We start from the raw sequence: 26,223 nt of genomic DNA, 5'->3' as shown, positions 1-26,223 counted from the left end.
AGTGTGCCCCAATATTGCTGGTACATACAATGTCAGACAGTGTAGCATTCCATTGTCTAGATATGTCCAACAGTTTCACTGGGAGTCCATCTTTGATTTGGAAGAGGAATGCATGTTGCATTGTATCTTCACATCTGGATACGGTGGTCTCTATTACTCCATCACTGTACATTCCCTCCAATGAGAAGCCACAAAATAGGTCAACAACAATATGAGGTTAAAACAAAGACAAAACGGGAAAAAAAAAATCACCATACAGTTGAAAATCAGTGATACAGAGAGAGAGAGAGAGAGAGAGATATTCTGTCGTCTTATCCTCCTCAGGTGGCCTAATAGCCAGTGCTGGGCAAGGCTGAAGTCAGGCGTTCATCCAGGTCTCCCATGTGGCAGGCAGTGGCCCAGACACATGAGCCGTCCTATGCTGCTTTTCTCAGGCAATTAGCAGGGAACTGGACCAGAAGCAGGGCAGCTGGGACTTGAACCAGTACCCGTATGGGATGCTGGTATCACAGGCAACAGCTTAACCTGCTGTGCCACAATGCCAGCCCTAGTAAAGTAAATATATATATGTATATATATATATATATGCTTGCAAAGCCACTAAAAACAGAAACATTTAAGACTTCATATCCTTTTATAAGTCTTTCCTCTTTTTAAAATGCCTTTACTCTTATCTAATTCAGTGTTATTAGCAGTTGGGCTTCATTAACTATTCTCCAAATATATAACTCAGTTTCTAAAGATAGAAAGTTTTGAAGAATTATTTATTTGAAAGGCAGGGTTGGAAAGATCATCCACCCATTCATCAGTTTACTCCCCAAACGGACACAGTGATCAGATCTGGGCCACACAGGAACCAGGGGTTTTATCTCGGTCTCCCATGTGGATACAGGGGCCCAAGCCTTGCACCGTCTTCTGCCTCTTTTCTAATAGGAAGCGTTAGTAGGGAGCTGGATCAGAAGTGAAGCAGCCATATGGGATGCTGGCATTGCAAGTATCTGATTAATGTGCCATGCCACAACACAAACTCCGCAAAACTACTTTTAGTTCATTTGATCAGTGAAAAGCAGTAAGTCAGGCCCAGCGAGATAGCATAGTGGTTAAAGTCCTTGCCTTGCATGCCAGGATCCCATATGATCATCGGTTCTAATCCCGGCGGCTCTGCTTCCCATCCAGCTCCCTGCTTGTGGCCTGGAAAAGCAGTCGAGGATGGCCCAAAGCCTTGGGGACCCTGCACCCGTGCGGGAGACTCGGAGGAGCTCCTGGCTCCTGGCTTCAGATTGGCTCAGCTTTGGCCATTGCGGCCACTTGGGGAGTGAATCAACAGACGGAAGATCTTCCTCTGTCTCTCTTCCTCTCTGTATAACTGCCTTTCCAATAAAAATAATAATAATAAAGTGTTTTTTTTAAAAAAGAAAAGCAGTAAGTCAAGTCATGTACATCCAATGACAGGTGCCACCAGCTTAAGCAAGAGTTGGAGTAAATGCCAGGGTCCTATAAGCTACTGTGGACCAGGGGAGCTGGGAAGGCAGGTGGGTGGGTGCCCTGGCCTGGAGCACTGGGTCTTCCTGTGGCCTTTGGCTTACAGAAGACATTGGCCTTCTGTAAGGCATGGGAGCCTCTAACCTGGGCCGGCAGTAGGTTGGAGTTCAGCTGGACATGGGATCACTGCATAGGGAAGAATCATCCAGATATACAGTGCTGGTTCTGAGGGGACAGGGTTTCCCTGCCCCTGACCCTGTACTCCCTGGACCTCCAGCCACACTCCCCACCTTCCCTTCCAGAACCCTGTCATTAGCCAGTTCTTCCCGACCCTTCTGCTCTGGTCTTTCTCGGCCCTGCTGCCATCCGCTGTCTACTACTCCACCCTGCTGGAGTCCCACTGGACCAAGTGAGTGCCGGGGCCCCTCTACTGAGCAGAATGTCCTCAGCCTACCACCCAGGGGCGCTGGGCAACCTGGCTGAGGCATGGGAACCCCACGAGTGGTCACCTCTGGCTTCCTGCAGGTCGGGGGAGAACCGGATCATGGTGACCAAGGTGTATATCTTCTTGATCTTCATGGTGCTGATCCTGCCATCCCTTGGCCTCACCAGGTACATGGCACTGCCTCTCTGATTTGGGACTCAGGATTATGTCTAGATAGTGGAAATGGTTTTGGAGTCGACTGAAGTCTAGCGTGACTGGGCTGGCTTGTGGATGCTGGGGCAATAGGAGCTTCCTTCCTTCCTTAACAAACCAAATGACATGTGGGAACATTCCCTGGAGACCTTCCCGCTAGGGAGGCTGCAGTCACAGGTTTGCATGTCGCCCGGAAGGATGCTGCGCAGTGCACGTAGCGTGGCTCAGCACCAGCGTGGGTCCTGAGGAATGGGAAACACATGGACTGCCCAGGAACACTCACTCATGGGGCTCTCTGGTTTTCCAGTCTGGATTTTTTCTTCCGGTGGCTCTTTGACAAAACCCTCTCGGAGGCGTCTATCAGGTTGGAGTAAGTATATCAGCCGGACTGAACTCTGCAGTCACAGGCCTGGGTAAGGGTCCCGGAAGGGCTTCAGTAGGGATAGGCAGTGGGGGGTCCAGGGCTTCCCAAGCCCTCTTGTAGGTACTGCTCACACTGTGGGAGCAGACCCACTGAGCGCTGCACCTGCCGTCGTGTGCTGAGGCTCCAAGGCTCTCACGTAGCCAGAGGCAGTCTCAGTCATTATCACTGAGCCCAGAGCTCAGGGGAGAGGGCACTGCTGAGCCCCCAAGACTCCCCTGGGAAGGGTGGCCTGGCAACAGTGTCACGTGACCCTAATGGCAGTGTTTTGTTGGGATTTCTGTTGATTTGCTTTCCAGGTTTATTTGTATTTTTCTTAAAAAGAGTTAGTATGAGAAGTGCACGAAGAGCTTTGACCTGGTGCTTCACTGCTGGGCTGGGCTGGGTTGGGCCGAAGTCAGGAGGGGGAGCTTCTTCCAGATCTCCCATGTGGCTGCAGGTCGTCCTCACCTGCCCTTTCCAGGACAAAAGCAGGGAGCTGGATTGGAAGTGGAGCAGCCGAGACATGAACCAGCATCCTTATGGGATGAGGGCAGCCTTTTACCTGATATGCCACAACTCTGGCCCCATGTTGGTGTTTCAAGCTTCTCCCATACTCACCTAATGGTGATAGCGCAATACTTTGTACATCTGTATTTCATTTAGCATTTTATAAAGGCAATTTAAAAAACACTTTTTTTCTTTGAAAGGCATAGTTTGAGAGGGAGAGAAGTAAAGGAGGAGAGAGAGAGGTATCTTCCATCTACTGTTTCATTTCCAAATGGCCACATTGGCTGAAGCTGGGCCAATCTGCTGCCAGGAGCCAGGAGCTTCTTCTGGGTCTCCTACATGGTGCAGGGCCCTAAGCACTTGGGCCACCCTCGGCTGCTTCCCCAGGCTCATTGGCAGGGGACTGGACTGCAAGTGCAACAGCCTGGTCTCTTATGGGAAGCCAGTATTGCAGGTAGTGGCTTAACCCCTCATGCCACAACATCAGTACCAACGACATTTTAAAATTTATATATATATATATAATTTGCAAGGTGCAGAGAGGCTATTTCCCCATCTGTTGCCTCCCAGGGTGCTCATTAGCAGGAAGACAGATTGGATACCGAATGGCTGGGCCTGGAGCCAGGCACTACAGTCTGTGATGTGGGTGTCCCAGGTGGTGTGCCAAAGCCTGTCCCTCAGTTCACCTTCCAACACCTATGAACACGTGCTCACTCAGCAGATGAGGCTCAGAGCGATCCTGTAACCTGCCCCAGGTTTCCTAGCTGGTTAAGAGAGCTGGGAGTCAACCTCAGCCCTGCCTGCAAAGGCTCCCCTGGGCTTGGAGTGGCTTCTTCCAAGGGCCACTGGATAGGGCAGGCTGGCAGGACAGGCTGAGGGAATGGAAGTGGTAGCTGCAGATATATTTCTGCCCTGCTGGCCCCTGTCTGGCTGCACAGTGGCTTTCAGACTGCCGGACCCGGTGGCTATTCTCGGAATTCATCTTCTGTGTGCTGTGCCGCACCTGACACCCGTGATCCACCTCCTGCTTCCTGAATTGCTGTCCACACCAGCCCTTGGCCAGCCTAGCCATGGCCTCTCTCCACAGCCCCTGGGAGCTTTCATTCATATCCTGCAATTCCAGACCTCAGTTGTCGGAGGGCTCAGCCCTCTTAGGTGACCTCAGCTGGACCCAGGCCCTCCATGCTGCTCCACTACTCCCCAGAATGGGAGTTAAAATGTGTGGTTAACACCACATGTGTCACCCAGTTGCCCCCTCCACCTGCCTGCCTGCACCTCACTGCCCTGCATTTGCAATTTTGTAGACTTTACTTCTTCTCCAGTACCCTGACTTGGAGCCCCCAACACGTGCTCCCCGTTCCGTAATGTCTTGCAGTTGCTCTTGCACAACACCTTGTGGTTCACGTGTCCCCACTACCCTGTGGAGTAGCACACGCCTGTGCCTTTGTATGGGAGGGTCCAGGACTCACCCTCGCCTTGCTGCCTCAGACATGGTGGCCCTCCTCTCAAACCTGGGTAATGTCTACCCAACGTGGCTTCCTGCCCTCATCCCAACAGAACACTTATCCTACTCTGGGCAAGTCCCCTGGTCCACTGTATGCCCCGTCGCAGGTGCAGGGTGGACATGGCCTAGGTGAGGGATGGGGCTGAAGCCTGTGGCTGCCCCTGCCCAGCCCAGGGCCCTACCTTTCCCTTTGCTCTCCACTCACAGACCCCGCCTGGGTCCCCAGGTGTGTCTTCCTCCCTGACCAGGGCGCCTTCTTTGTGAACTACGTCATCGCCTCGGCCTTCATCGGCAACGGCATGGAGATGGTGCGCCTGCCGGGCCTCATCCTCTATTCCTTCCGCATGGTCATGGCTAAGACGGCTGCTGACCGCAGGAACATTAAGCAGGTGCTTCTGGGTGGGGCCTCTGGGCTGGGTACAGGGGCTTCTGCAGCAACACAGCCTGTCTTCCCCCTGCCTCTGCTCCCACTCACAGGCTGCAAGGAGAGATTTTGGAAGTTCTGCATTTTTTAAAAAAATATTTTTATTTGAAAGGCAGAGTTAGAGAGGGGGAGAAAGTAAGGGTTTCCATCTGTTGGTTCACTCTCCAAATGGCTGCCACTGCTCAGCAAGAGCCAGGGGCCAGAGCTTCTTCCAGGTCTTCCATGTGGGTTCAGGGTCCCGAGGAGTTAGGCCATTTCCACTGCTTTCCCAGGCCATTAGCTGGATCAGAAATGGAGTAGCTGGGACTTGAACCCGTGTCTATGGCATGTCAGTCAGTGCCAGGCAGAGGCTTAAGTTGCTTCACCACAGTACCAGCCTTGGATTTTGCATTTTTACAAAGGTTTGTTTATGGGACCTGGTGCAGTAGCCTGGAGGATAAAGTCCTTGCCTTGCATGCACCAGGATCCTGTATTGGTGCTGATCGCACTAGGATCCTGTATTGGTGCTGATTCATGTCATGGCTGCTCTGCTTCCCATCCAGCTCCCTGCTTGTGGCCTGAGAAAGCAGTCGAGGACGACTGAAGACTTGGGACCCTGCAAACAGTGGAGGACGGCCCAAAGCCTTGGGACCCTGCACTTGCACGGGAGGCCCGGAAAGAAGCTCCTGGCTTCAGATCGGCTTAGCTCTGGTTGTTGTGGCCATTTGGGGAGTGAACCAGTGGATGGAAGATTTTTCTCTTTCTTTGTCCTTTTTTCTGTATATCTGTCTTTCCAAAAAAAATTTAAAATAATTTTTTTAAAGACTTATTATTATTGGAAAGCCGGATATACAGAGAGGAAGATCTTCCATCCGATGTTTCACTCCCCAAGTGAGCCGCAACGGGCCGGTGCGCGCCGATCTGATGCCGGGAACCAGGAACCTCTTCCGGGTCTCCCACGTGGGTGCAGGGTCCCAAGTCTTCAGTCATCCTCGACTGCTTTCTCAGGCCACAAGCAGGGAGCTGGATGGGAAGTGGAGCTGCCGGGATTAGAACCGGCGCCCATATGGGATCCCGGCGTATTCAAGGCGAGGACTTTAGCCACTAGCCCACAGTGCCGGGCCCTAAAATAATTTTTTTTAAAGAACCCACAAAGGTTTGAGAGACAGAAAGGCTCAGAAGAGGGAGATCTCATATCTGTTTATTTATCCCTGAGATTACTTTAACACGGCTGGAGCCAGGAGCCAAGATGTCTATCCAGGTGTCCATGGGGGTGGCAAGGGCTCAAGGACTTGGGCCATTGTTATCTTCTCTGGGCATGTTAGCAGGTAGCTGGATGGAAGTGGAGCAGCTGGGACTGGAACCCACACTCGATATGGGGTGCTGGTGTTATAAGCACTGGCTTAACCTACTGTGCTATGCTCCAGTTCCAGGGCTTTTGCATTTTCATGCTTTGTCCCGGCCACACACACAGATAGTTGAAACCCCCACGTTGTCTTCCATGCCCCCTTTGTGCATGTATAGGGTTACAACCATGGCTGTCAGAACCCTTAGGGGTTGGTGGTACTTGTTTTGAGTCCCTGAATGGGGTAGCATGGGGTTATTGATTTTCCTCCACCACGGTGGGCACTGAGTAGATGGATTGGCTACCTTTCTTTTGTCTGCTGTTCAGGTCCCCATTCTATGCCATGCAGCCGAGCAGGCCCGGGCTGGGGGTCTGAGCCGGTGTCAGCCTGATGCCCTGCACTTTGGGGAGTTGATTCCCAGTTTCTCAAGGACCACTGGGCAGAATGATTAGAACAAGGACACACGAAGAGAATCCACAGCTCGCTGAGCCTCAGGAGTGGAGCTGGACAGGCCGGGTGGGATGGCAGCATGGAGCAGGGCAGTGGCTGGCTCCTGTTCCCCCGTCCTTTCCTGCCCCACGCTTACCTGCCCACTCAGCCTGCCAGGAAGGTGTCAGTGGGACCAGCCTGTGTCACCCCCACTTCTGCCCCCAGAACCAGGCATCCGAGTACGAATTTGGAGCCATGTACGCATGGATGCTGTGTGTCTTCACCGTCATCATGGCCTACAGCATCACCTGCCCCATCATCGTGCCGTTTGGTGAGTGGGTGTGGAGCCGGGTGGCTGACTTCAGCTGGCCCCCACACTACCCCTAGGAGAGTTGCCACCTGGACATTAGGGAGCCCTCAAGCCAGTGGATCTCTTTTAAAAAATGTATTTTTTTTTTTTATTGCAAAGTCAGATATAAAGAGAGGAGAGACAGAAAAAAAGATCTTCCCTTCACTGGTTAACAAGTGGCCGCAACAGCCAGAGCTGAGCCTAGCTGAAGCCAGGGGCTTCTTCCGGGTCTCCCATTTAGGTGCAGGGTCCCAAGGCTTTGGGCCGTCCTCGACTGCTTTCCCAGGCCACAAGCAGGGAGCTGGATGGGAAGCAGAGCAGCCGGGATACGAACTGGACCAATATGGGATCCAGTGTATGCAAAATGAGGACTTTAGTCACTAGGCGACCACACCAGGTCCCCAGTGGGCCTCTTGTAGCCAACAGAACCACAAGCTGCTGGGAACCACAAGCTGCTGGGAACCACAGGCTGCTGGGAACCACATGCGACACCAATTTCACTGCATTCCTCCTATGTGCCTGCCTGAGGTTCTGTGCCAGGTGACTGCATTGTTCTAGGTTGTATTTTTTTTAAGAGCTATTGAGAAAGAGTTACAGAGAAAAAGGAGAGATTGATCTTCCATCTGCTGGTTTATTCCCCAAATAGCTGCCCCAGGGCCGGGGCTAGCCAAAGTCAGCTGCTTCTTCCAGGTCTCCCGTATGATAGTGCAGGGGCCCAAGCACTTGGGCCATCTGCTGTTGCTTTCCCCGATGCATTAGCAGGGAAGTTGATTGGGACTGGAGCAGCTGGGATATAAACTAGTGCCCATTTGATATGCTAGCATTGCAGGCAATGGCTTAACCCTCTCTACCACAATGCCAGGCCCTCCTGGTTGTTAACAACCAGTAAGGTGGTGGTGGTGTAAGAGTCGAAGCCCAGGCTGGCATTCTCATCCCAACCAGGTGCCAGTGCCCCGTGTGGGTGACCACACTGACTTCTCACCCATCCATTTGTTAGGAAGGAGAGCCAAGATTTGAATTTAGGGACTGTTTCATTTTAAGGGCTGCAGTCTTAGCGGCCAAAATAAAACATCAGGAACCAGCAGACTAATGGAAGACTCTAGAGAAACAGAGCATCCAGTAGACCCTTGACAGCTGAGGGTTAAGGCTAGGACAAACTTTACTTGACCTGTGCATTCTATTGTATGATTTGAATTATATATATATATATACATACACATACACACACACACACACACAATTCCTTGAAAATAACACAAAACATTTTAAAATGAAGAACCTGGCATAAAACGCCTCACATACCTTCCTGTCCCAGCCTTGGACTGGGGCCTGTGAGTGGCTGGCTGACAGCCATGCGTGTGGGAGTCTGGGGCAGGGGATTTGGCTCAGAAGGGGTCTGGGAGGACTGAGGCTGGGCATCCACATGTGACACAGCCTGCTTCCCAAGAGGAGCCTGGCGCTTCAGAATCCCAGGAGACTTGGGAAGGGGATGATGGGTACAGGGGCAGGTGGACCCGAGCAGCAGGATGTGCCTCCTGCAAAATTTCTGCGTTCATGTAGTAGGGCAGCACTCAACTCTAGCCATGTGCAAACTGAGGACCAACGGGCAGAGGCACGTGGGGGGCCTGATGAGGACCCCGCTCACTGCCCCTCCTCCTCAGGCCTCATCTACATCCTGCTGAAACACATGGTGGACCGGCACAACCTCTACTTTGTCTACCTTCCCACCAAGCTGCAGAAGAGGATCCACTTTGCTGCCGTGAACCAGGCCTTGGCTGCGCCCATCCTGTGCCTCTTCTGGCTCTACTTCTTCTCCTTCCTGCGCCTGGGTGAGTGCCTGGCTCTTGGCCTGGCTTTCCCACACCTACATCAGCCAGTCGGATCCCTCACTGTTTAAACAGCATCAGCTTGGTTTCCAATCAGGCTGCTTGGGTGTCTAATGAGAATGTGGTAATCTAGCAGGAGGGCCGATTGGTGTCTAATCAGAACATGATAAACCTAGCAGAGGGCAGGCTGGTTCCATGAAGAGCTTTAGCATGGAATGGCCTGCTCATGGCACCTAGATATAGGGGTAGAGATGGTCCCTTTCTTGGCACTGCACCCGAGGAGATGGAACAGCTGATCCAGAATGCTCCTTGGGAGTGGTGGCATTAAGACACACGTGACTCTGTCTTAGGCTAGGGGAGCCCCCATCCCTGGGCACCCTGAGACTAGAGAAGACTGATCCCAGCCAGGATGCTGGCAAAATGCCCTTGACTTGGTACCCCAGTGTCTTAAGATGAGAGCAGGGACAATGGGAAGGCACATACAGTGTGCTCCCGGCTGTGGAGACACCACCTGCTGCTGGGCTGAGAGGGTGGGGTGGGAAGGGAGGGCACTGTCATCCACTGTTTGTGCACCAGGCGCAGCCCTTCTGGACGGGGAGGGTGAGTATGGGTGGCAGCCACCCCCAAGGCTGGCATCCCTGTGTCCCCAGGTATGAAGGCCCCTGCCACCCTGTTCACCTTCCTGGTGGTGCTGCTCACCATCCTGGTCTGCCTGGCCTATACCTGCTTTGGATGCTTCAAGCACTTCAGCCCCCTCAACTACAAGGTAAAGAAGCACTTGCTGGGCTTCGCGGCGTGGCCTAGTGACTAAGGTCCTCGCCTTGATCCCATGCGGCCGCTGGTTCTAATCCCGGCAGCTCCACTTCCTCTCTGTCTCTCCTGCTCTCAGTATGTCTGACTTTGTAATAAAAATAAAATAAAATTAAAAAAAAAAAAAAAAAGAAGCACCTGCTGCCGCACAGCCTGCTGGGACCCAGGACGACAGTGAGGCTCCGCCCATTCTCTGCCACCTGCGTGTCTTGGCTCAGGAAGCCACCTTCTGGAGTTTATCCTTAGGGAAGCCACGGGTCAGGTGTGGGATGCGACTCCCTCCCCTCTTTCCTGCCACCATGGGCTGCTGCTGGCAGCCTGGTGCCAGCTGGTACTGTTATTCTCGAGGTTAAGTCTGTTTGGAGGCTGTTCATTTAGGGAGATCAGTTTTGTTGATTGTTCCAAGTCTTTGCTGTTATCTGCAGACAGAAGAACCAGCAAGTGACAAAGGAAGCGAGGCTGAGGCCCGTGCGACCCCACCATTCACGGTGAGCCTTCCTCACTCTCCCCAACTCCCCCCACTTCTCTCCACAGTGTCTGCTGCCTGCCCTTGCTCTGGCTGTTAACTGTCTCCAGCCAGATGGGCTCTGGCAACTGTGCTTTGATCAACTCTTGCTGGGGCAGAATTCCCTTAGTCACATGGCAGGCTAGTTCTCCCAGTGTGTGTACCCAGAACGAAGCCCTGGGCCCTCTGCTTGTTAACGCCTCGGTCATGGAACGGGTCATTAGCCCTGCCAAGGGGTCTGGCTGTCTCCTCCTGTGAATGTTCTGTGTGTGGGGGTGTTTGTTACTTAAGCCAAGACAGGTCAGCAGACCCTGCAGTTTGAGGCTTTGTCCCCAGCGCTGTGCCTGCTGGTGTGTGAGGGCACCACACAGGCTTCCCTCGGGACTTCATGAATGTGGTGCACCTGCTGCAAAGGAAGACACTGTTTGGAAAACACCAGGATTCCTGCCATCTCTGGTGCCCCCTGCTTCTAGAAAGGGCTGGATTAGACAGCCACGGGGTCCCCAAGCTGTGACCACTGCCTTTCTGACAGCCCAGGGCTGATGTCATGGACCGTGTTCTCTCCAGGGCTGCCTCCCCGTGTCTATCCTGGGACAAGCCACAGAGCTCCCTTCCTAGACCCACCTGTGGCTGGGTCAGGGCAGGTGTGCACTGCTCATTCTTGGCCTGGGTCTGCAGAGGAGTGGGGTGGGCTCAGTGTGCAGGGTAGGCAGCCTGAGCCTGGGGGTAGAAGGAAACTTCATCCACACAGACCCACTCAGCATCCCGGGTCCCATGCACCACAATCTGCCTGCCTGTGCAGACAGACTTCCTGTGTGAAAGCAGAACACTCCCTCAACCCTCCCCAACCCCCCAACCCTATGCCAGGATGTTGGTTTCCTGAGAAACAAAGCAAACTGCTCTGCCCTGCTCCCTCAGTGGGCTCACAAGTCTTACGGCATCTGACGTATTTTCTGCTTTGTCCTTGTGACTGGCGAAGTGTGTACTTGTGGTCTCTTTGGGCCCTGACCCCCTACCCTGATGCCACTGCCTTGCATGCGTGCTCCTGCTGGGAGCTGACTCCCCTCCTGTCCACAGCCTTACGTGCCCCGGATTCTTGGCAGTTTTGCCTCAGAGACCACAGCCCTGTCCCCGCAGCTGCAGCAGACCTATGGTGCCATCCACAATATCAGCGGGGCCCTGCCGGGGCCGGACAGTGTACCTGCCGACTTCCAGGAGGCCTGAGGATGGGTGAGTGGCAGGCAGGGTGGGGCCACGTGCATGGGAGCCCTGGAGGAGACAGCAGGTGTCTCCACCCCTAGCCGAGCTCACACCATCACTCCATGTTTTAAGCTCCACTGTTGTTACGAATGGCAGAGCCAGTAGGACCTGGGCTCTGTACCTGGGCTTGGGGGAGGTGGGGCAGGGAACTGGAACTACCTGCAGGGCATTATGGGCAGTAGTTGGTACCCCTCATTCCTGGCCCCAGCAGCTAGGAGGGGAGTGCACACAGCACCCTCTCCTCCTGGCTCATCACATTCCCAGCTCCGCTTCCTGCCCAAGCTGCCAGCTCTGCAGCTGGGGCCACGTGTCGGGGTTTGTCTTCCAGGCTGATGTACGGTGGACACTATGCGAGCAATGGAGCATCCTACGAGCAAGGGAGCCCCCAGCCTGAGTGCCCAGCACTGCCTCCACCTCTGCAGGTCCCCAACCAGCGGGTTACCCCTCCTGCAGCAGGCCACCCTGGGTCTGGATGGGAGGCCGGCCCACGGCCCCTCCAAGCTAGAATGTGGCGGGAGCTGGAGGGGTATGCCCCTGCAGCAGCCCCCTGAAGACCTGTTTTTCTATCATGTCTCCTGGGATAGATGCTGTGGCTGAGCCATGGCCACTCTGCAGCAGGCAAGGACAGCGAGGACCACTAATAAAGTGCCCACTGGGCTGGACGTGACATCCCACCTGTCTCAGTGCTAGGGGGTCTAACCCCTCCAGGGTGGGAGGGTAGTTGGGGAGGGGGGCGTCTGCTGCCCTGGGGGATTGTGATCACCAAAGGCAGGCCCAGTAGCCCCTTGGAGCCCTAGTAGCCCTCCCCTCCCACTGCCTCTGGAGGGGGTGCCCTTTCTAGGGCAGCACAGCCAGCCAGGGCCTTATCTCCTGCAGGGCCCTGATGCCCTGGCCTGTAGGCTGTGACCCCTGCTCATCAATGGGTTCCAGCCACTGGTATAACTCAAACCATTTATTAGCAAAGCCATGTTGTTACCACGGGTGTCAGCATGTGCCAGGGGTGGTGTGGTGAGTGTGGCAGTGAGAGGTGGGCTCTGGCAGGGGGTGGTGGGGAAGCAAACCCTCCAGACAGGGTGCATTACCGGGACGTCACTGCCGTTCCACCAACCCCACGAACTTCTGGATGTCCCGTGCCAGCAGCTCGGGCTCCTCGAAGGCGGCGAAGTGGCCCCCGCGGGCCATATACGAGTAGGAGAGGAGCTTCGGGTACTTGGACCTCACCCACTTCTCTGGCAAATGCATGATTTCACAGGGGAAGGCGGCGAAGCCCGTGGGCACATATACCTTCATCCTGGAAGGGACACACGACACACGGCCTTAAGGGTGGGGTCTGAGTCTGTCCAGCTACCAACACTCAGCCATAAAGAGAAGTACAGGTGGGGCTGGCCTTGTGACTCAGCAGGTTAACAAGCTGAGGTGCTCCATCCCCTGGCCAAGTGCCAGGCTGCTTAGCCTCCCATCCAGCTCCCTGCTAATGTGCCTGGGAAAACGGCCCATGGTGGGCCAAGTCCTTGGGCCCCTGTAGCCACTTATGGGGGGTGAGCCAGTAGACAGATGAGAACTCTGTCCACCTCCCTTTCCAAAGCCAGAACTTTTTTTTTACTGGAAAGCCAGTTACAGAGAGGAGGAGAGAGAGATCTTCCATCTGCTAATTCACTCCCCAAATAGCTGGATCCTAGGAGCTTCTTCCAGTTCTCCCTTGTCAGTGCAGAGACCCAGGACATGGGTCAGCCTCCTCTGTTTCCCCAGGCCATCAGCAGGAGCTAGACTGGAAGTGGAGCAGTCGGAGACTCAAACCTGTGCTCATATAGGATACCAGTAACTCAGGCTGAAGTTCAGCATGCTATACTACCACACTGGCCCCCTCAAATCTGTTTTGGAAAATATTTAGCCTCTCAAGGCCAGCCCAAAGGGCCTGTTCTTCCTAGGAGGCAACTAAGGAGGGGTGCGCTGGCAGCCCCCAATGCTCCAGCTGTCTTCCCTTCCCTATCTGGGATCTGAAGTCTCGGGGCCACCAGAGCCATACTAAAACTGGACCCTGAGCCAGAGCTGGGGTGTTGGGCCCCTGTGCATACCCGGGCCGAACTATAGCTATCTTGTCACCAGGCCACACCCCAGCTCCCTGGTGGGCTTACCGCTCATGCTTTTGGTTCATGAAGCCCTGGCCCATGTTCTCCTTGTAGTAGCGCTGGGAGGAGACGATGCAGCCTGTGGTCCAGTATAGCATGATGTTGGTCAGCAGGTCCTGCAGGGAGAACTTCCTGTAAAGGCAGAACAGAGAGTCCTGATCAAGCTGGACACAGTACAAGGCGGCCCTTTGTGGGCCATGAGCATGGGCCAAGGCCCCCTGCCTACTGGGCCTTGACCCTTATGTCATACCACCAGCTCACCAGACTGGGGACTGGGCAGTACAGTGCAGGCCCTGAATAGGACAGCTGATTCCAAAAGGAGTAAGTTCGTTTATTCCTCTCTACATTGAAAGGGGCACAGACAGGCCCTGTTACCACCTGTACCCCCTCCCTTACTGCAGTGGGGTCCAGACTGCACACTCTATGTACCTGCAACTGACTTCAGCATAGCAGGTGCCTGCACACTCCATGTACCTGCAACTGACTTTAGCATAGCAGGTGCCTGCACACTCCATGTACCTGCAACTGACTTTAGCATAGCAGGTGCTTCCAAGGAAGCCATCCCCAGGGTGCTAGGTCTCTCCAGGGTTGGGAGCCTTGCAGTGTGTTCATAAGCTACAGGGACTGGGGCCTCACTGGAGGCTGCCTGGACCTGCTGAAGCTCCTGGAGGCAGTGAGTGCAGAGTACTGGGGGCCTGGGATCTCATCTCAGTCATTTTACTCAGGCGTTCTAGGACTTGCTGTTTTACTCTGCTTTTCCTATGGTGAAAATAGGATCAACACCACTTGAAGACACATGGACACATCAGAAGTTAACACTACTCAAGGTCTAGGCCCATGTGTAGGACCTGTGTGTTTGGGCAGGAAGTTGGTGCCAAGTTCTCTGCTGTTAAAGGGATTACTGCTGTCCTACCGACTCACTGGTAATGCATTTATTAAACACACTGGGTCAGGTGCTGAGGCTCCAAAGATGCTGTGGGTTGGATGCCTGCCTGGAGGAGGAACATGGAGCCTGCAGGGAGGCTGGGTTGTAAGCCACTGACCAAGCTGTCCTGTCACAGAGGGGGGGTGGGGACAGAGGGGCACAAGTTTTGCATGTGGGGAAGTAGGAGGTGACTGATGACTAGGGCCACAGTAACTTGGCCTGAGGCTGATCACTGCTGGTGGCCTTGGGCCCAGGAGGAAGTGAGGACTACCTGGCAGGAAGCTCTCTAGGTTCTCCCAAAGCATCTGCTGACCTGAGGGGCTGGGCCCAGCGCCAGGTCCCGTGGGAGCGGGAAGGTTGAGTTAGCCCCCAAGGCCTCTGCATGCCTAGGGCTGTGCACGCCTCAGCTTCTATCCCCAGCCACGTGGAGCAGTGACACATGTCTCATCCAATGTGGTTTGGATTGCCAATAAAACCCCTTATGGTCACCACGAACAACAAACATGAATTCCGTAAGCCAGCTTTTGCCAAGGCAGCTGAATGCTTCCATCTCCTTGGCATCTCTGACTACAGCCCGAGAACCATCATTACCATCAGCTTGTGTCAGTGGTCATGCCAGGACACAGCCGTGTCTGTTCCCTGTTCAGAGCTTCAGGTGCCTTCTAGGGATGGGGCAGGAGTGGCCGGGGACCTCACATCAGGTTCCTGTGTACCTCAGAGAGGAGCAGGCCAGGCCCCTTACCACAGCCTGGCCCTGCTGTAGGTGATCAAAGTGGAGCACAGCCATGGCAGAGTCCCCATCCTGTCTGTGCCCTGACCCCTGATGCTCCCTGAAGGGATTGGGTGGAGAATGGGCCTTGGAGGTCAGTTAGGTCAAGGTTACTTCTCAGCCTGCCACCCTCTAGGGTCACTTCCACCAACCCCACGAACATGTAGTCCCTGGGCTTTCAAGCTCAGGAGAGGACATGGCTGCCCCTGGCAGCGTAGGGGTGCTCCTTGCCCCCTGGACTCACTCCCCAATGCAGGGAGCCAGCTGCTGAACCCACAGGGTACAGGCAGTCTCACCCTACCACAATCACCTCAAGGGGAAGCCTGGGCCAGTCTCCATGCTACCTCACCAAAACCCAGGGTTGCGTGTGAGGACCTGCGCGACAGCCAGCGACAGCTGCAGCTGCCTCACCACCCCACATAGCACTGGTGATGAGGAGGCCGCTGAGGTGTGAGGAAGGTGGTTGCCAGGGACCAGGGTTCCCACCAGCTCAGGCAGACACACTCACCTCTCCAGGCCTCCGTCCTCCAGGTCCCGGAACTCTGAATTGGTCCAGGTGGAAAACTTCTCTAGGATGTACGCGGCCAGACCCACGGGGGAGTCATTCAGTGCACAGCCTGGTGCGGGGAGCAGCAAGGGACAGACTTAGGTCTGGGTACCTGGGGACTGGCCCCTGGGTAACCTTTGACCTAGCATCCTCATCTGACCCATGAGGCTTCCTGGCACCTGCCCTACCCTGTCCTTCAGGCTGAGGGGCCTGTGGCTATGGTTCGCTTGATGAGTGGAACTGAGAAACAGCTTCTGAGGCCAAACCAGGGGTTGCTTAGAGATCCACACTGATTTGAGTGGTAGGTCACAGATGTGACACTGAGTGAGAGATGCTAGACTCCAGGTCCCATGCATGGATGGGGTCTGGAGGCAGGAGGGTGGTGCTGCTTGTGGGGGTGGGGTACAGTGCCTGGGACACCAGCCTTTCACCTGCCATGGGGGCAGACCCTGCGAAAACCCATCAGCCAAGGTGTTAGCAGGCTCTTTGGAAAGCTGGGAAAAGTGGGGTAGTTACGGGTGACTGTCCTTTGCATTTTATGCTGTTTGCATTTTCTGACGCATTTGATAAGCAAAGGGAAAAATGGCTTGATAAACTATTATGATCACATGAATGAGACCGCCATAAAAGCCTTGGAAATGGGCCACGTGAGTGCTGCCCATACTACAAATGGAATTCTGGGAGCCACGCAGGTATCTGATTCTGTAGAGGGAGGTGGATACTGTCCCCAATCTCTGAGCTGTTTTATAGCTGGGTGAGTTACTGACAGGTAACTGACAGGGTACAGATGCTTTTATTCACGAAGACAAATGAACCTTGTTACATGGAGATTTCACTGATTATTGCTCTGGGTTTTAACAAGTTTTGTATCTCCTAGAAAATCTGTTCTGTGGGACAGACACTGTGACATAGCAAGTAAAGCCACTGCCTACAGTTACCAGCATGGGTGCTGGTTCAAGACCTGGCCACTCCACCTTTGACCTAGCTTCCTGGTAATGCGCCTGAGAAAGCAGTGGAGGATGGCTCATGTCTGTGGAGACCTGGCAGGAGTTCTGGCTCCTGGCTTCGGACCAGCTCCCAGCTTTGCTGCCATTTGGGAATTAAACCAGCAGACAGGAGATCTTCTGTCTTTCCCTAATTCTACCTTTTAAATAAATAAATAAATAAATTCTGTGTTCCTGATCATCTTTTGAACTACTACTACTACCTCCTTTATGAGATAAATAAAATATTTGGCAATTGAATTTTACATTGTATGAGAATCAGGATTTGACAACGCCCCCACCCACTGGTTCACACCTAAATGCCTGCGATGGCATTTGGCTTGTCTCCCATGGGGGCAGCAGGGAGCCTTCTCTGTCTCCCAAGGGCTGTATTTGTTGGGAATGGGAGTCAGGAGCTGAGCCAGGTCCCAATCCCAGTATGATATGAGGCAAGGGTCTCTTCAACTCTAGGGCACACACACCTGCTTCTCTGGCACCTCCTTTTTTTTTTTTTTATCTTAGGTTTATTCCAGCGGGGAAGGAACAGGGTGGAGGGGAAGGGGAAGGGGAGGGGGGAAGGGAGGCCGGAATGGCACCTCCTTTTTGTGACTTATCCTTAACCATGACCTTTGTGGTACAAGTGGTACCTGGGTTCTACCTCACTGCATTCCCCTCCCCCAGGGTCCAGAGCTGCCAAGCCTGGGGCTTCCTCTTGTGCCCTGCCATTTCCTCCTTTTTCCTTCCCCTCCGCTTCCTAGACTGGACTTGAGCTCAGGGGTCAGAGTTGCTGCGAACTCTCAATCAGCTCAACAGACTTGGCAGGACCGGCCTGGGAACGTGACAACCACGTGGGACTTGCCTGTATGGGACAGTGCAGCTAGGGGCCCAAACAACTCTGCATTCCTTGCGAGCCATCTCCCCGATGCACAGTGCCCCACAGGGAGGTGGGAGTCTCTGTCCACCCAGTGGAGACCCCGGCTGGGCAGGAGCACTCACCCACAGTGTCCGGCTTGGTGCTCTGGATGTGCATGTAGCCACTCTCTCTCATCAAGCTGTAGAACACCTTCTCCTTGAAGGGGAACAGCAGCTCTATATCCCTCTCAGTGCAGCCAAAGAGGGCGGCGACACGCTGTCCCAGGGGAAGTGTCAGCGTGTATTTATTTCTTAGCACCAGGGCCATGTTCAAGTGCAGTCCTTTCACGTGGCTGGGGGCAGAGAGGGGGCCGGGTGAGCCTGAGCTGGTGGCGGGGGCAGGGGGAGGCAGGAGGAAAGCCAGCCAAGGGGGAGGAGCACAGTGCCAGCCTCCTCTAGCACCTGCTCCTGGGATGGATGCAGGAATCACTGGACAGGGACTAGGAGTGGAATATGGAGTTTCTGGAAAATTCTGGTTGGGGTTTTCCCAGCTTTGGCCCATCAAGAAGGTCTAATGTCCAGCCACCTCCTCCTATTACCCCCTCCGATTACCTGGCCCAGGAGTCACTAACTCTGAGTTACGCCCAAGAGAGAGAGACAATGCACCCCAAACCCAGCAGAATGATGGGGACCGTTCCTCCTCCTTAGGCCCACAGCACCCCTTCCTGGCTGGCCCCTGGCAAGGCTCTGCACCCAGGTGGGTCCCTGTGCCCCAGGGAGGTGCCTGCATCCTGCACATAGATCCTCTCCAAGGCTGTGCACATGCACATCTGTCACCCCTGCCCCTGCGGTGGCCTTACCTGGGCACAAGCTGGGCAATGTTCGTGCAAATCAGGGCCCCCCAGTCCCCGCCCTGGATGTAGAACTCCTGGAAGCCCAGGCGCTGCATGAGCTTGTAGAAGATCCTGGCAGTGCTCACTGAGTTGAAGCCTGGTGGCCAAGAGGAGAACTGAGTCACAGGCAGGGGACTCCTTGGTCCTTCTGTGGGATTCCTCTGACCACTCCCCACCTGAGACTGGGGCAACAGCAGCTCCCAGGAGGCAAGGAGCCAGCACCTGTCATGGCTGAGGGGGCACATGTGTACTAATAGGCTCAAGCTAATCCATGGAGGTGTCTGAGGACCCATATGGCATGGGGGGGGGGGTTTGGGCTGGGGCAGCCTAGGGCCCAGTCAGGAATCCCCAAGAAGGGATTCATGGAGACAGAGCGTGGGAGCTGGGCAGTGCCCGACAGGGCAGGCTATTGCTCTGTCCACTCCCTTGAGATGCAAAACCCATCATTGCCCCCTGAATCTGCCCCTCAGATGCCCCCCACCCAGACCCTTCTTCAGGAAGCATAGCCCAGTGGGAAAGCCTGGCAGATCATGGCTGAGGACAGTGTGGGTCCGGCAGGCTCCTGCAGCACCCCCATACCCTTCTTGGAGGGTGCCTCTGAGAAGCTGTAGCCTGGAATGGAAGGGCAGATGACTTCAAAAATGTGCTCATCGCTTAGGCCATGGCTCTTGGGGTTGGTCAGCAGTGGGATGATCTTATAAAACTCGAAGAAGGAGCCGGGCCAGCCGTGCACCATCAGCAAGGGCTTAGGAGTCCGGCTGGAGGACAGCTGCGGGGGCTTCACATGGATGAAGTGGATGTCCAGTCCTGGGGAACAGAGCACAGGTGGGAGAGGGGGAGGTGAAGGCAAGGAACACCTGGGAGGTCGGACACAGGGGCCAGGCCCTGCACCCCCTTGTGTCCCCAGAGTGTGCACAGTGATGCCCACCTCTGGTGGAGCTAAGCACAGTGGTAATCGAGTGGTCACTGCAGTCTAGCTACATGACATCTTCACTTGGCCCTCATGGGGACCACCTCCTGGTCACAGCAGAAGGACAGGGCCAGCCCATGTGAGCGGGTCTGCGTACCCAGGGTCCAGACAACTCCTGGCCCACAGCAAGGTTCCACGGACACTTATCTAACCATTTAAAAGTTGAGTCATCAGATTACAGCTTAGCAGGGTCTGAGAATACAATATGGTCATTCAGAATGACAGTGTGCATGTGTATTTTACTTAACACAGCAAACATCTCAGGCACGGGGGGCGGGGGGGTGGTAGGGGAGGTACCAGGCTAAGTCACTGTTTGGGATGTTTGCATCCCGTGCTGCACTGGCTGGTTCCAGCCCCGCTACCCTCAGGCTTCTGATCCAGCTCCCTGCAAACGTGCCAGGAAAGCAGCAGATGCTGACCCATGGACTCGGGACCCGGATGAAGTTCCCAATCCTGGCTTCAACCTGGATCAGCCTCGGCTGTTGAGACCACTGAGAGTAAACAGGTGGAAGCTCTCTCTCTTCTCTTATCACTCTGCCTTTCAAAAAAATACAGATAAATAAAAACCCACAAAATATTTTTTAAAAAGTAGTCCAACAGACAGTAGGTGGCAAAATTACCAAGTCATGTCCATTGCATGACTGAGTATCACAGTCATGAAAGCATGTTTATAAGGTGTGTATGAATTATAGGAGTCTGAAAAATAAGCCAGAAAATATTAAAAAAAAAAAGAGGCAGTTTGCCTGAGGAGCAGAATCAAGTGTTTTCTGTTCTTCATGTTACATGTACTGTGTGATTTTCCTATAACCAACAAACATGAATTTTCACTCATGATGTCCATGAGTGCCCAGTGATGAAGAACTGTAAACATTATTTTACTCATGACAGAGGGTGGCAGAGTAGTGAACCATCTGCTGGTTTGCTGTCCACATGCCAGCAGTAACACTGGCAAGGGCTAAAACCACGAGCCAACGATTCAACCTGGGTCCCTGACATGGGCAGCAGGAAGCTAATGGCAAGAGCCTCTCTACTGATGCCCAAGGTCTCTTGTTAGTGGGAGGCTGGCATGGGAGCCGTGCTGACTGCCGCACACAGGCAGTGGCCCACAGCGCCTACCCACCAAGATGCATCCTCAAGGTGGAGCATGCCACAGTCCACCGTGGGTTCCTCCCCTTTTCAAGGCTGACTGACACCCCGGGACCCAGTCAGTGTGCACCTCTCAGACTGCCTCAGTGTTAACCTAGAGACCCTTTCATGCCCCACAATCCCATTCGGGACACCACCTGACATCAGCTGTGTTGTCTCTTTCAACTCCTTTTAGCTGTGATAATTCATACTTGCAAAAGCTCTAAAGAAAACAGAACCTTCTTTGAACCAAAATAGAACCCTACATTCATCCAATTCTGACTTTTTTTTGGTCACTTAACAATGTACCCTGGGTGTCCTTCCATGTTGCTAAATTTATTCCCATTCTAAAGTTTTTTTTTTTTTTTTAAGTCGGTAATCTTATCTCTTTCAGAATCTAGTGCATGATGCAAGATGGTTTTCTTAATTAAAATTCTACTACATCAAGTTTCCACTTAGGAAACACGCACTCTTTTACTCATGTGGGCATCTCTAGGGGGAGTGCGAGGGTGAGACTTCCTTGTCCCTGAACTCCCTTGCTCTGCCTTCTGAATTCTGCATATCTCAAGTAAAACTTTTTCAAAGCCATAGGGTTCCTCTGTAGTCCCCCATAGGTCGATACAGACTACAGGATGCCAAGATAGAGCTGTGGGGTCAGAACGCAGCAGCTGAGCTGTGCCCAGGGAGGTAGCACTGGGCCCAGGAGGTGGCATGGGGACAGTATGGGTGGGAAGCATCTCAGCCAGAGGGCCCAAGCTGGGGTATAGGAAAAAGGGCAGTGCTGTGAACACTCAGGGAGACTGCAGGGTGTCCTGGTCCCCTCACCTCTGGCTACCTAGAACCAGGCACAAGTTCCTCCTTGGGGGCAGGGTATCAGGTTGCGTGATAAACAGTGGGAACACAGGGGTCAGGGCAGGCAAAGTGAGGCCCCTGGCAGCATCCAAGATGAGGGAGGAAGTTGGGAGCAAATGGAGGAAAACAGAAGGGGCCTCCTGGGACTGACCTCAGGCTGGGGAATGGAGGCATAGTGGGGGCAGGGCAGAGGACAAAAGACCCAGGCCCAGTGGAAGCACCCCTTGTACCAGGCCAGGACAAGAACTAGGGAGCCAACCTTGGGGAGTGCCCCAGAACTGTAGGTGGGTTAGGTCACAGTAGGCTACTGTTCCTGAGGAACACATACCAGAGACGGCCTCCCATGAAGCACCTGTGCTATAAACCCCTGCCATCCTGGGGGATGCTGGGTGGATTGGGGGTAAGATGGTCCAAGCTTCCAGTTTCCAACAAGGAGCCTTCTTTGCCCAACATCTTGCCTTTGACTCTGAGTATCTGTTCCTTCTTGCTTGGACCCACTTTCCCACATATGCCTCTGCATTTTCCCTCATGCTTGAAGAATGTGGGGAACAGGACCAGCACTGTGGAGCTGGGGTGGTAGGTTAAGGCACCAGCTGTGATGTGGCACCCCATAGGAATGCCAGTTTGAGCCCTTGATTCTCCACTTCCCATCCCGCTCCCTGCAAATGCACCTGCTAACGTAGCAGAAGGCAGTCAAAGCAGTTAGGCTGATGGTATCCAAGAAACCCAGGTGGAGTTCCAGGTTCCTGGCTGCAACCTGGTCCAGCCCCAACCATTTGGTCATTTGGGGAGTGAACCAAACAAATGGAAGGTCTCCCTCTCTGTAACTCTAGCTTTCAAATAAATAAATCTTCCTTAAAAAAAAAAAAAAAAGACTCACAAGGTTCCTCAGCCTACTTCCTCTCCCGGTGCCCTCGAGGAACCTAGAAGCTGTCAAAGGAGGGTCCTGTCCTGTGTGTCCCTGGCTGCAGAAAACGGCACGGGGACAGGAACTGCCCTGTCAACACCTGCTGGATGGACACAGAGTAGCTGAGGCATGGCTAAGAAGGAGCCATGCCAGAGGAAGCCTCTGGAAACAACTCGCAACAACCTGCAGTGACCCCTGCAAGGCTAACAGAAGACACCAAGATCCAGTGCAGGGCAGTCACAAGGGGTCCAATGTGGTCAGCCCAGCACGCCAGCCTTGTCTCTGGACTAGCTCCAGCAAGGGCGCCAGCTCCAGGAGTCTACTTAGCCTTCCGCTCACCAGGTGCCCCCATGGACCCAGCCTCCCAGCGTCTGAGGACAAGGTCACTGGCTGGCTAGGTTACTCCAGGCTGGGTTGGGTTCCCCCCTACCTTCTGACGTTGGAACTGTCATTGCACCATTACATGACCAGGCATCATAAGGAAGGGGCTGCCACCAGCTGGAGTGCAGAGCCTTCATTTCTTCTGGGGCCGGTGCTACACCATGGTAGGTTAAGCTGCCACCTGGGACACTGGCAATGCCATATGGGTACTAGTTTGAGTCTCAGCTGCTCCACTTCCAATCCAGATCCCCACTAATGCACCTGGGAAAGCAGCAAAGGATGGCCCAAATGCTGTATGCCTCTGGGAAAACTGGAGGAAGCTCCTGGCTTTGCCCTGGCCGGCCTTAGCTGTTGCAGCTATTTGGGGACTTAACTAGCAGATGGAAGATCTCGGTTTCTCTGTAACTCTGCCTTTCAAATACATAAATAAATTTTTAAAAAAGACACAAATATGGACAAAAGATTTGAACAGATAGTTTTCCAAAAAAGGAACACGAATGGCCAAAAAGCATATGAAAACATGCTTGGCGTTACTCATCATTAGGGAAATGCACTCACAGAGCCAGCACAGTGGTTGCCAAGGGCTACGGGGGTGGGTGGTGGGAATCGTGCTTAGTGGGTTTTAGTAATGGAAGGGAAAAAAGTTCTGGTGACAGTGATGATGGTTATACAACAATGTGAAGGTACTTAGCGCCAGGGAACTGTACACCTAAAAAAGGCTGTGATGGCTTTATATTGCATGTATTCTACAATTAAAAATTTTTTTTAAAATTTAGAAATCAACAGTATGAGTTTGACTTTTTTAAGAAAGATTTATTTATTATTTTTTTTGGAAAGGCAATTTACAGAGAGAAGGATATAGCTGGTTCATTCCCCGAATGGGGACAATAGCCGGAGCTGAGCTGATCGAAGCTAGTAGCTTTTCCTTCTGGGCTTTCTATGTGGTACAGGGTCCCAAGAAGCATCATCTTCTGCTTTCCTGGGTCACAAGCAGGGAGCTGGATGGGAATTGGGGCAGCCGGGACATGAACCGGTTCCACTATGGGATCCTGGCACTTGTAAGGGAAGATTTAGCCAATTGAGTCACTGTGTCAGGCATGACTTTTGATTTTCTTACAACATTTCCATGTCTCATTTTTAAGAGCTTCAAGGGTTAAAAAGTAGTTTTCCAGAGGGCAGTCTGATGACATAGCAGGCTAGTCCATCTATGGCACTGACATCCCAAACAGGCACTGGTTAGAATCCCAAATGCTCCACTTCTGATCCAGCTCCCTGTTCATGTTTCTGGGAAAGCAGCTGAGGATAGCCCAAGGTCCTGGGCCTCTGCACCCATGTGGGGGACCTAGAAGAAGCTTCTGGCTCCCAGTTTTGTACCAGCACAACTCCGGCTGTTGTAGCCATTTGGAAAATAAACCAGTGGATGAAAGCTTGTGCTCTCTCTTTCAAGTAAAATAAATAAATCTTTTAAAAACAAACAAAAACAACAAACAACAACAATAACAAAAACAGGGCCTGGCATGGTAGCCTAGCAGCTAAAGTCCTTGCCTTGAACACACTGGGATCACATATGGGCACCAGTTCTAATCCCAGCAGCCCCACTTCCCATCCAGTTCCCTGCTTGTGGCCTGGGAAAGCAGTGAAGGATGGCCCAAAGCCTTGGGACCCTGCACCCATGTGGGAGACCCAAAAGAGGCTCCAGGCTTCTGGCTTCAAATCGGCTTAGCTCTGGTCACTGCAGCAGCCTGGGGAGTGAATTAGCAGACAGAAGATATTCTTCTCTGTCTCTCCTCTCCTCTGACTTTCCAATAAAAATAAATAAAAGATATGAAAAAGAGATATGACAACTCTATAAAACAAAAAAAAAACAAAAACAAAAACAGGCTTTCCACTAAGGAGACTATAAACTCATTCTCAATGATACTGAGGTCACCTTCCCTGCCCAGAAGTATTGCACGACCACCTGGGACAACTGGGACATGAGGCTGAAAGCTGCTGACTGCCAGCGCAATTTCTCCTCCAAGTCCTAGTGTCGCAGCCTCCAAACCTCTGAGCAGAGCTGAACCAACCAAGGCCACAGCCAAGGCCAAATCTCCCTCTCTTTCCTCCCATGGACTGCCGTATCGTAGAACTAGAGTCTGTATTTCTTTGGCGTTGAGATTTTTCCTATTTTTCCTTGCAGCTCCCAAGTCTCTGGGCTTTGTGGGGACTTAGCACCACTCTGAGTCACAGCTTACAAACACATGCCAGTGACCTGTAGTGAACTCTGGGGGCCTCCCAGCTTTGTCTGACTCTGGGTCCCATCACACTGGAAGGCTGTGCCAGGGCGTGTGTCCCCCACCCTCGGCTGGGGTTTTGGACACCTACCTTCGATCTTGGTCTTGAAGTGAGGGTACGAGTTGAGAATCTCCACCTGCTTCTTCCAGTCAAACTCGTTCCTCCAGTAGGATAGGACCTTCTTCAGGTAGTTGGAGTTGAAGCCGTAGTGGAAGCGACTGTCCTCCAATGGCGGGGTCAAGCGGATCCTGTCGATCCTCTGGTGTAAGTCCTGGAGCAAAAGGCAGGACCCCAAGGGGAGAGGGGTGGGTGGGGTGGAGTGCAAGAGTAGGCACAGCATCCAGCAGCCCAAACTGGCCCACATCACTTGCCACTCCTAAAGCACGAGGATGTCTCATTGTAGACTGCAGGCTCACTTTCAAATAATTTTTTTTTAATATGGAGAGGCAGAGAGAGAGAAAGAGAGAGTTTCCACTCACTGATTTACTCACAAGGGCACAATGGCAGGGTTTGGGCCAGGGCTGAAACTGGTAACTAGGAACTCAATCCAGGTTTTCCCACAGGGATGGCAGGGACCGAAAGACTTGAACTGCCACTTGTTGTGGGCTAAGGAGTTGGTTAGTGCTTGTTGGTCTGGGCGGGAACAGGAACTGAGCTTGTGGCTAAGAACACCTAGACTAATTGGACTCATCTGTATCCAATATCCTGCTAAGAGGATGTGCGGGGAAGAGTATATAAGCAGAGGTGAAGGAGCAATAAACTGAGACTTCGCAGAAACTTCTACCATCACTGGCCTCCTGTCGGCGCTTCATCTCCAGACCCTCTCCCTGTCCATGTTACTGGCTCTGCTGGTCGGAGCAGCCACTGCTGCCTCCCAGGGCCTGCATTAGCAGGAGCCTGGAGTCAACTATGGAAAGTAGGTACTCTGATGTCGGCATCTTCAGTAGTCTGAAGATCGTCTACCTTTTCTGTTTTTAAATGCCTGCACACCACTCAACTTTAACTTGCCAAGTCTCCTATGAAACAAGGGTCAGCTGGGGGCTGATACTGTGGCACTGTGCATTAATCCGTATCCTGCAACACCAGTATCCATTTAGGTACTGGTTTGAGTCTTGACTGTTCACTTCTGATCCAGCTCCTAGCTAATACACCTGG

General features: G+C 53.3%; 2 protein-coding genes across 5 annotated transcripts in view; one reads left to right on the top strand and one right to left on the bottom strand.

Moving 5' to 3' along the window:
- TMEM63A (transmembrane protein 63A) overlaps positions 1-12,128 on the top strand; it is a 34,004-nt gene extending 21,876 nt beyond the window's left edge. For all 3 annotated transcript variants that reach the window (XM_004578896.2, XM_058669259.1, XM_058669258.1), the window contains 10 exons: positions 1,785-1,891; positions 2,008-2,094; positions 2,427-2,489; positions 4,760-4,922; positions 6,937-7,042; positions 8,722-8,889; positions 9,537-9,652; positions 10,122-10,184; positions 11,279-11,431; positions 11,790-12,128. In XM_004578896.2, coding sequence (XP_004578953.2) covers positions 1,785-1,891; positions 2,008-2,094; positions 2,427-2,489; positions 4,760-4,922; positions 6,937-7,042; positions 8,722-8,889; positions 9,537-9,652; positions 10,122-10,184; positions 11,279-11,425 — 1,020 coding nt within the window. In that variant the 3' untranslated portion in view covers positions 11,426-11,431; positions 11,790-12,128. The remainder of the gene's footprint in view (positions 1-1,784; positions 1,892-2,007; positions 2,095-2,426; positions 2,490-4,759; positions 4,923-6,936; positions 7,043-8,721; positions 8,890-9,536; positions 9,653-10,121; positions 10,185-11,278; positions 11,432-11,789) is intronic.
- A 267-nt stretch (positions 12,129-12,395) lies between these two features.
- EPHX1 (epoxide hydrolase 1) overlaps positions 12,396-26,223 on the bottom strand; it is a 28,436-nt gene continuing 14,608 nt past the window's right edge. For both annotated transcript variants that reach the window (XM_004578604.3, XM_012930516.2), the window contains exons 3-9: positions 25,159-25,339; positions 19,139-19,366; positions 18,527-18,656; positions 17,811-18,019; positions 15,793-15,901; positions 13,597-13,722; positions 12,396-12,752 (exon numbers count right to left, since the gene is read on the bottom strand). In XM_004578604.3, the coding sequence (XP_004578661.2) occupies positions 12,551-12,752; positions 13,597-13,722; positions 15,793-15,901; positions 17,811-18,019; positions 18,527-18,656; positions 19,139-19,366; positions 25,159-25,339 (1,185 nt within the window). In that variant the 3' untranslated portion in view covers positions 12,396-12,550. The remainder of the gene's footprint in view (positions 12,753-13,596; positions 13,723-15,792; positions 15,902-17,810; positions 18,020-18,526; positions 18,657-19,138; positions 19,367-25,158; positions 25,340-26,223) is intronic.

This window comes from Ochotona princeps, chromosome 10 (genome assembly GCF_030435755.1).
Source record: "Ochotona princeps isolate mOchPri1 chromosome 10, mOchPri1.hap1, whole genome shotgun sequence".
Classification (NCBI taxonomy): domain Eukaryota; kingdom Metazoa; phylum Chordata; class Mammalia; order Lagomorpha; family Ochotonidae; genus Ochotona; species Ochotona princeps.
The sequence above is the reverse complement of the archived record's forward strand: the minus strand, read 5'-3'. Positions and strand labels throughout refer to the sequence as shown.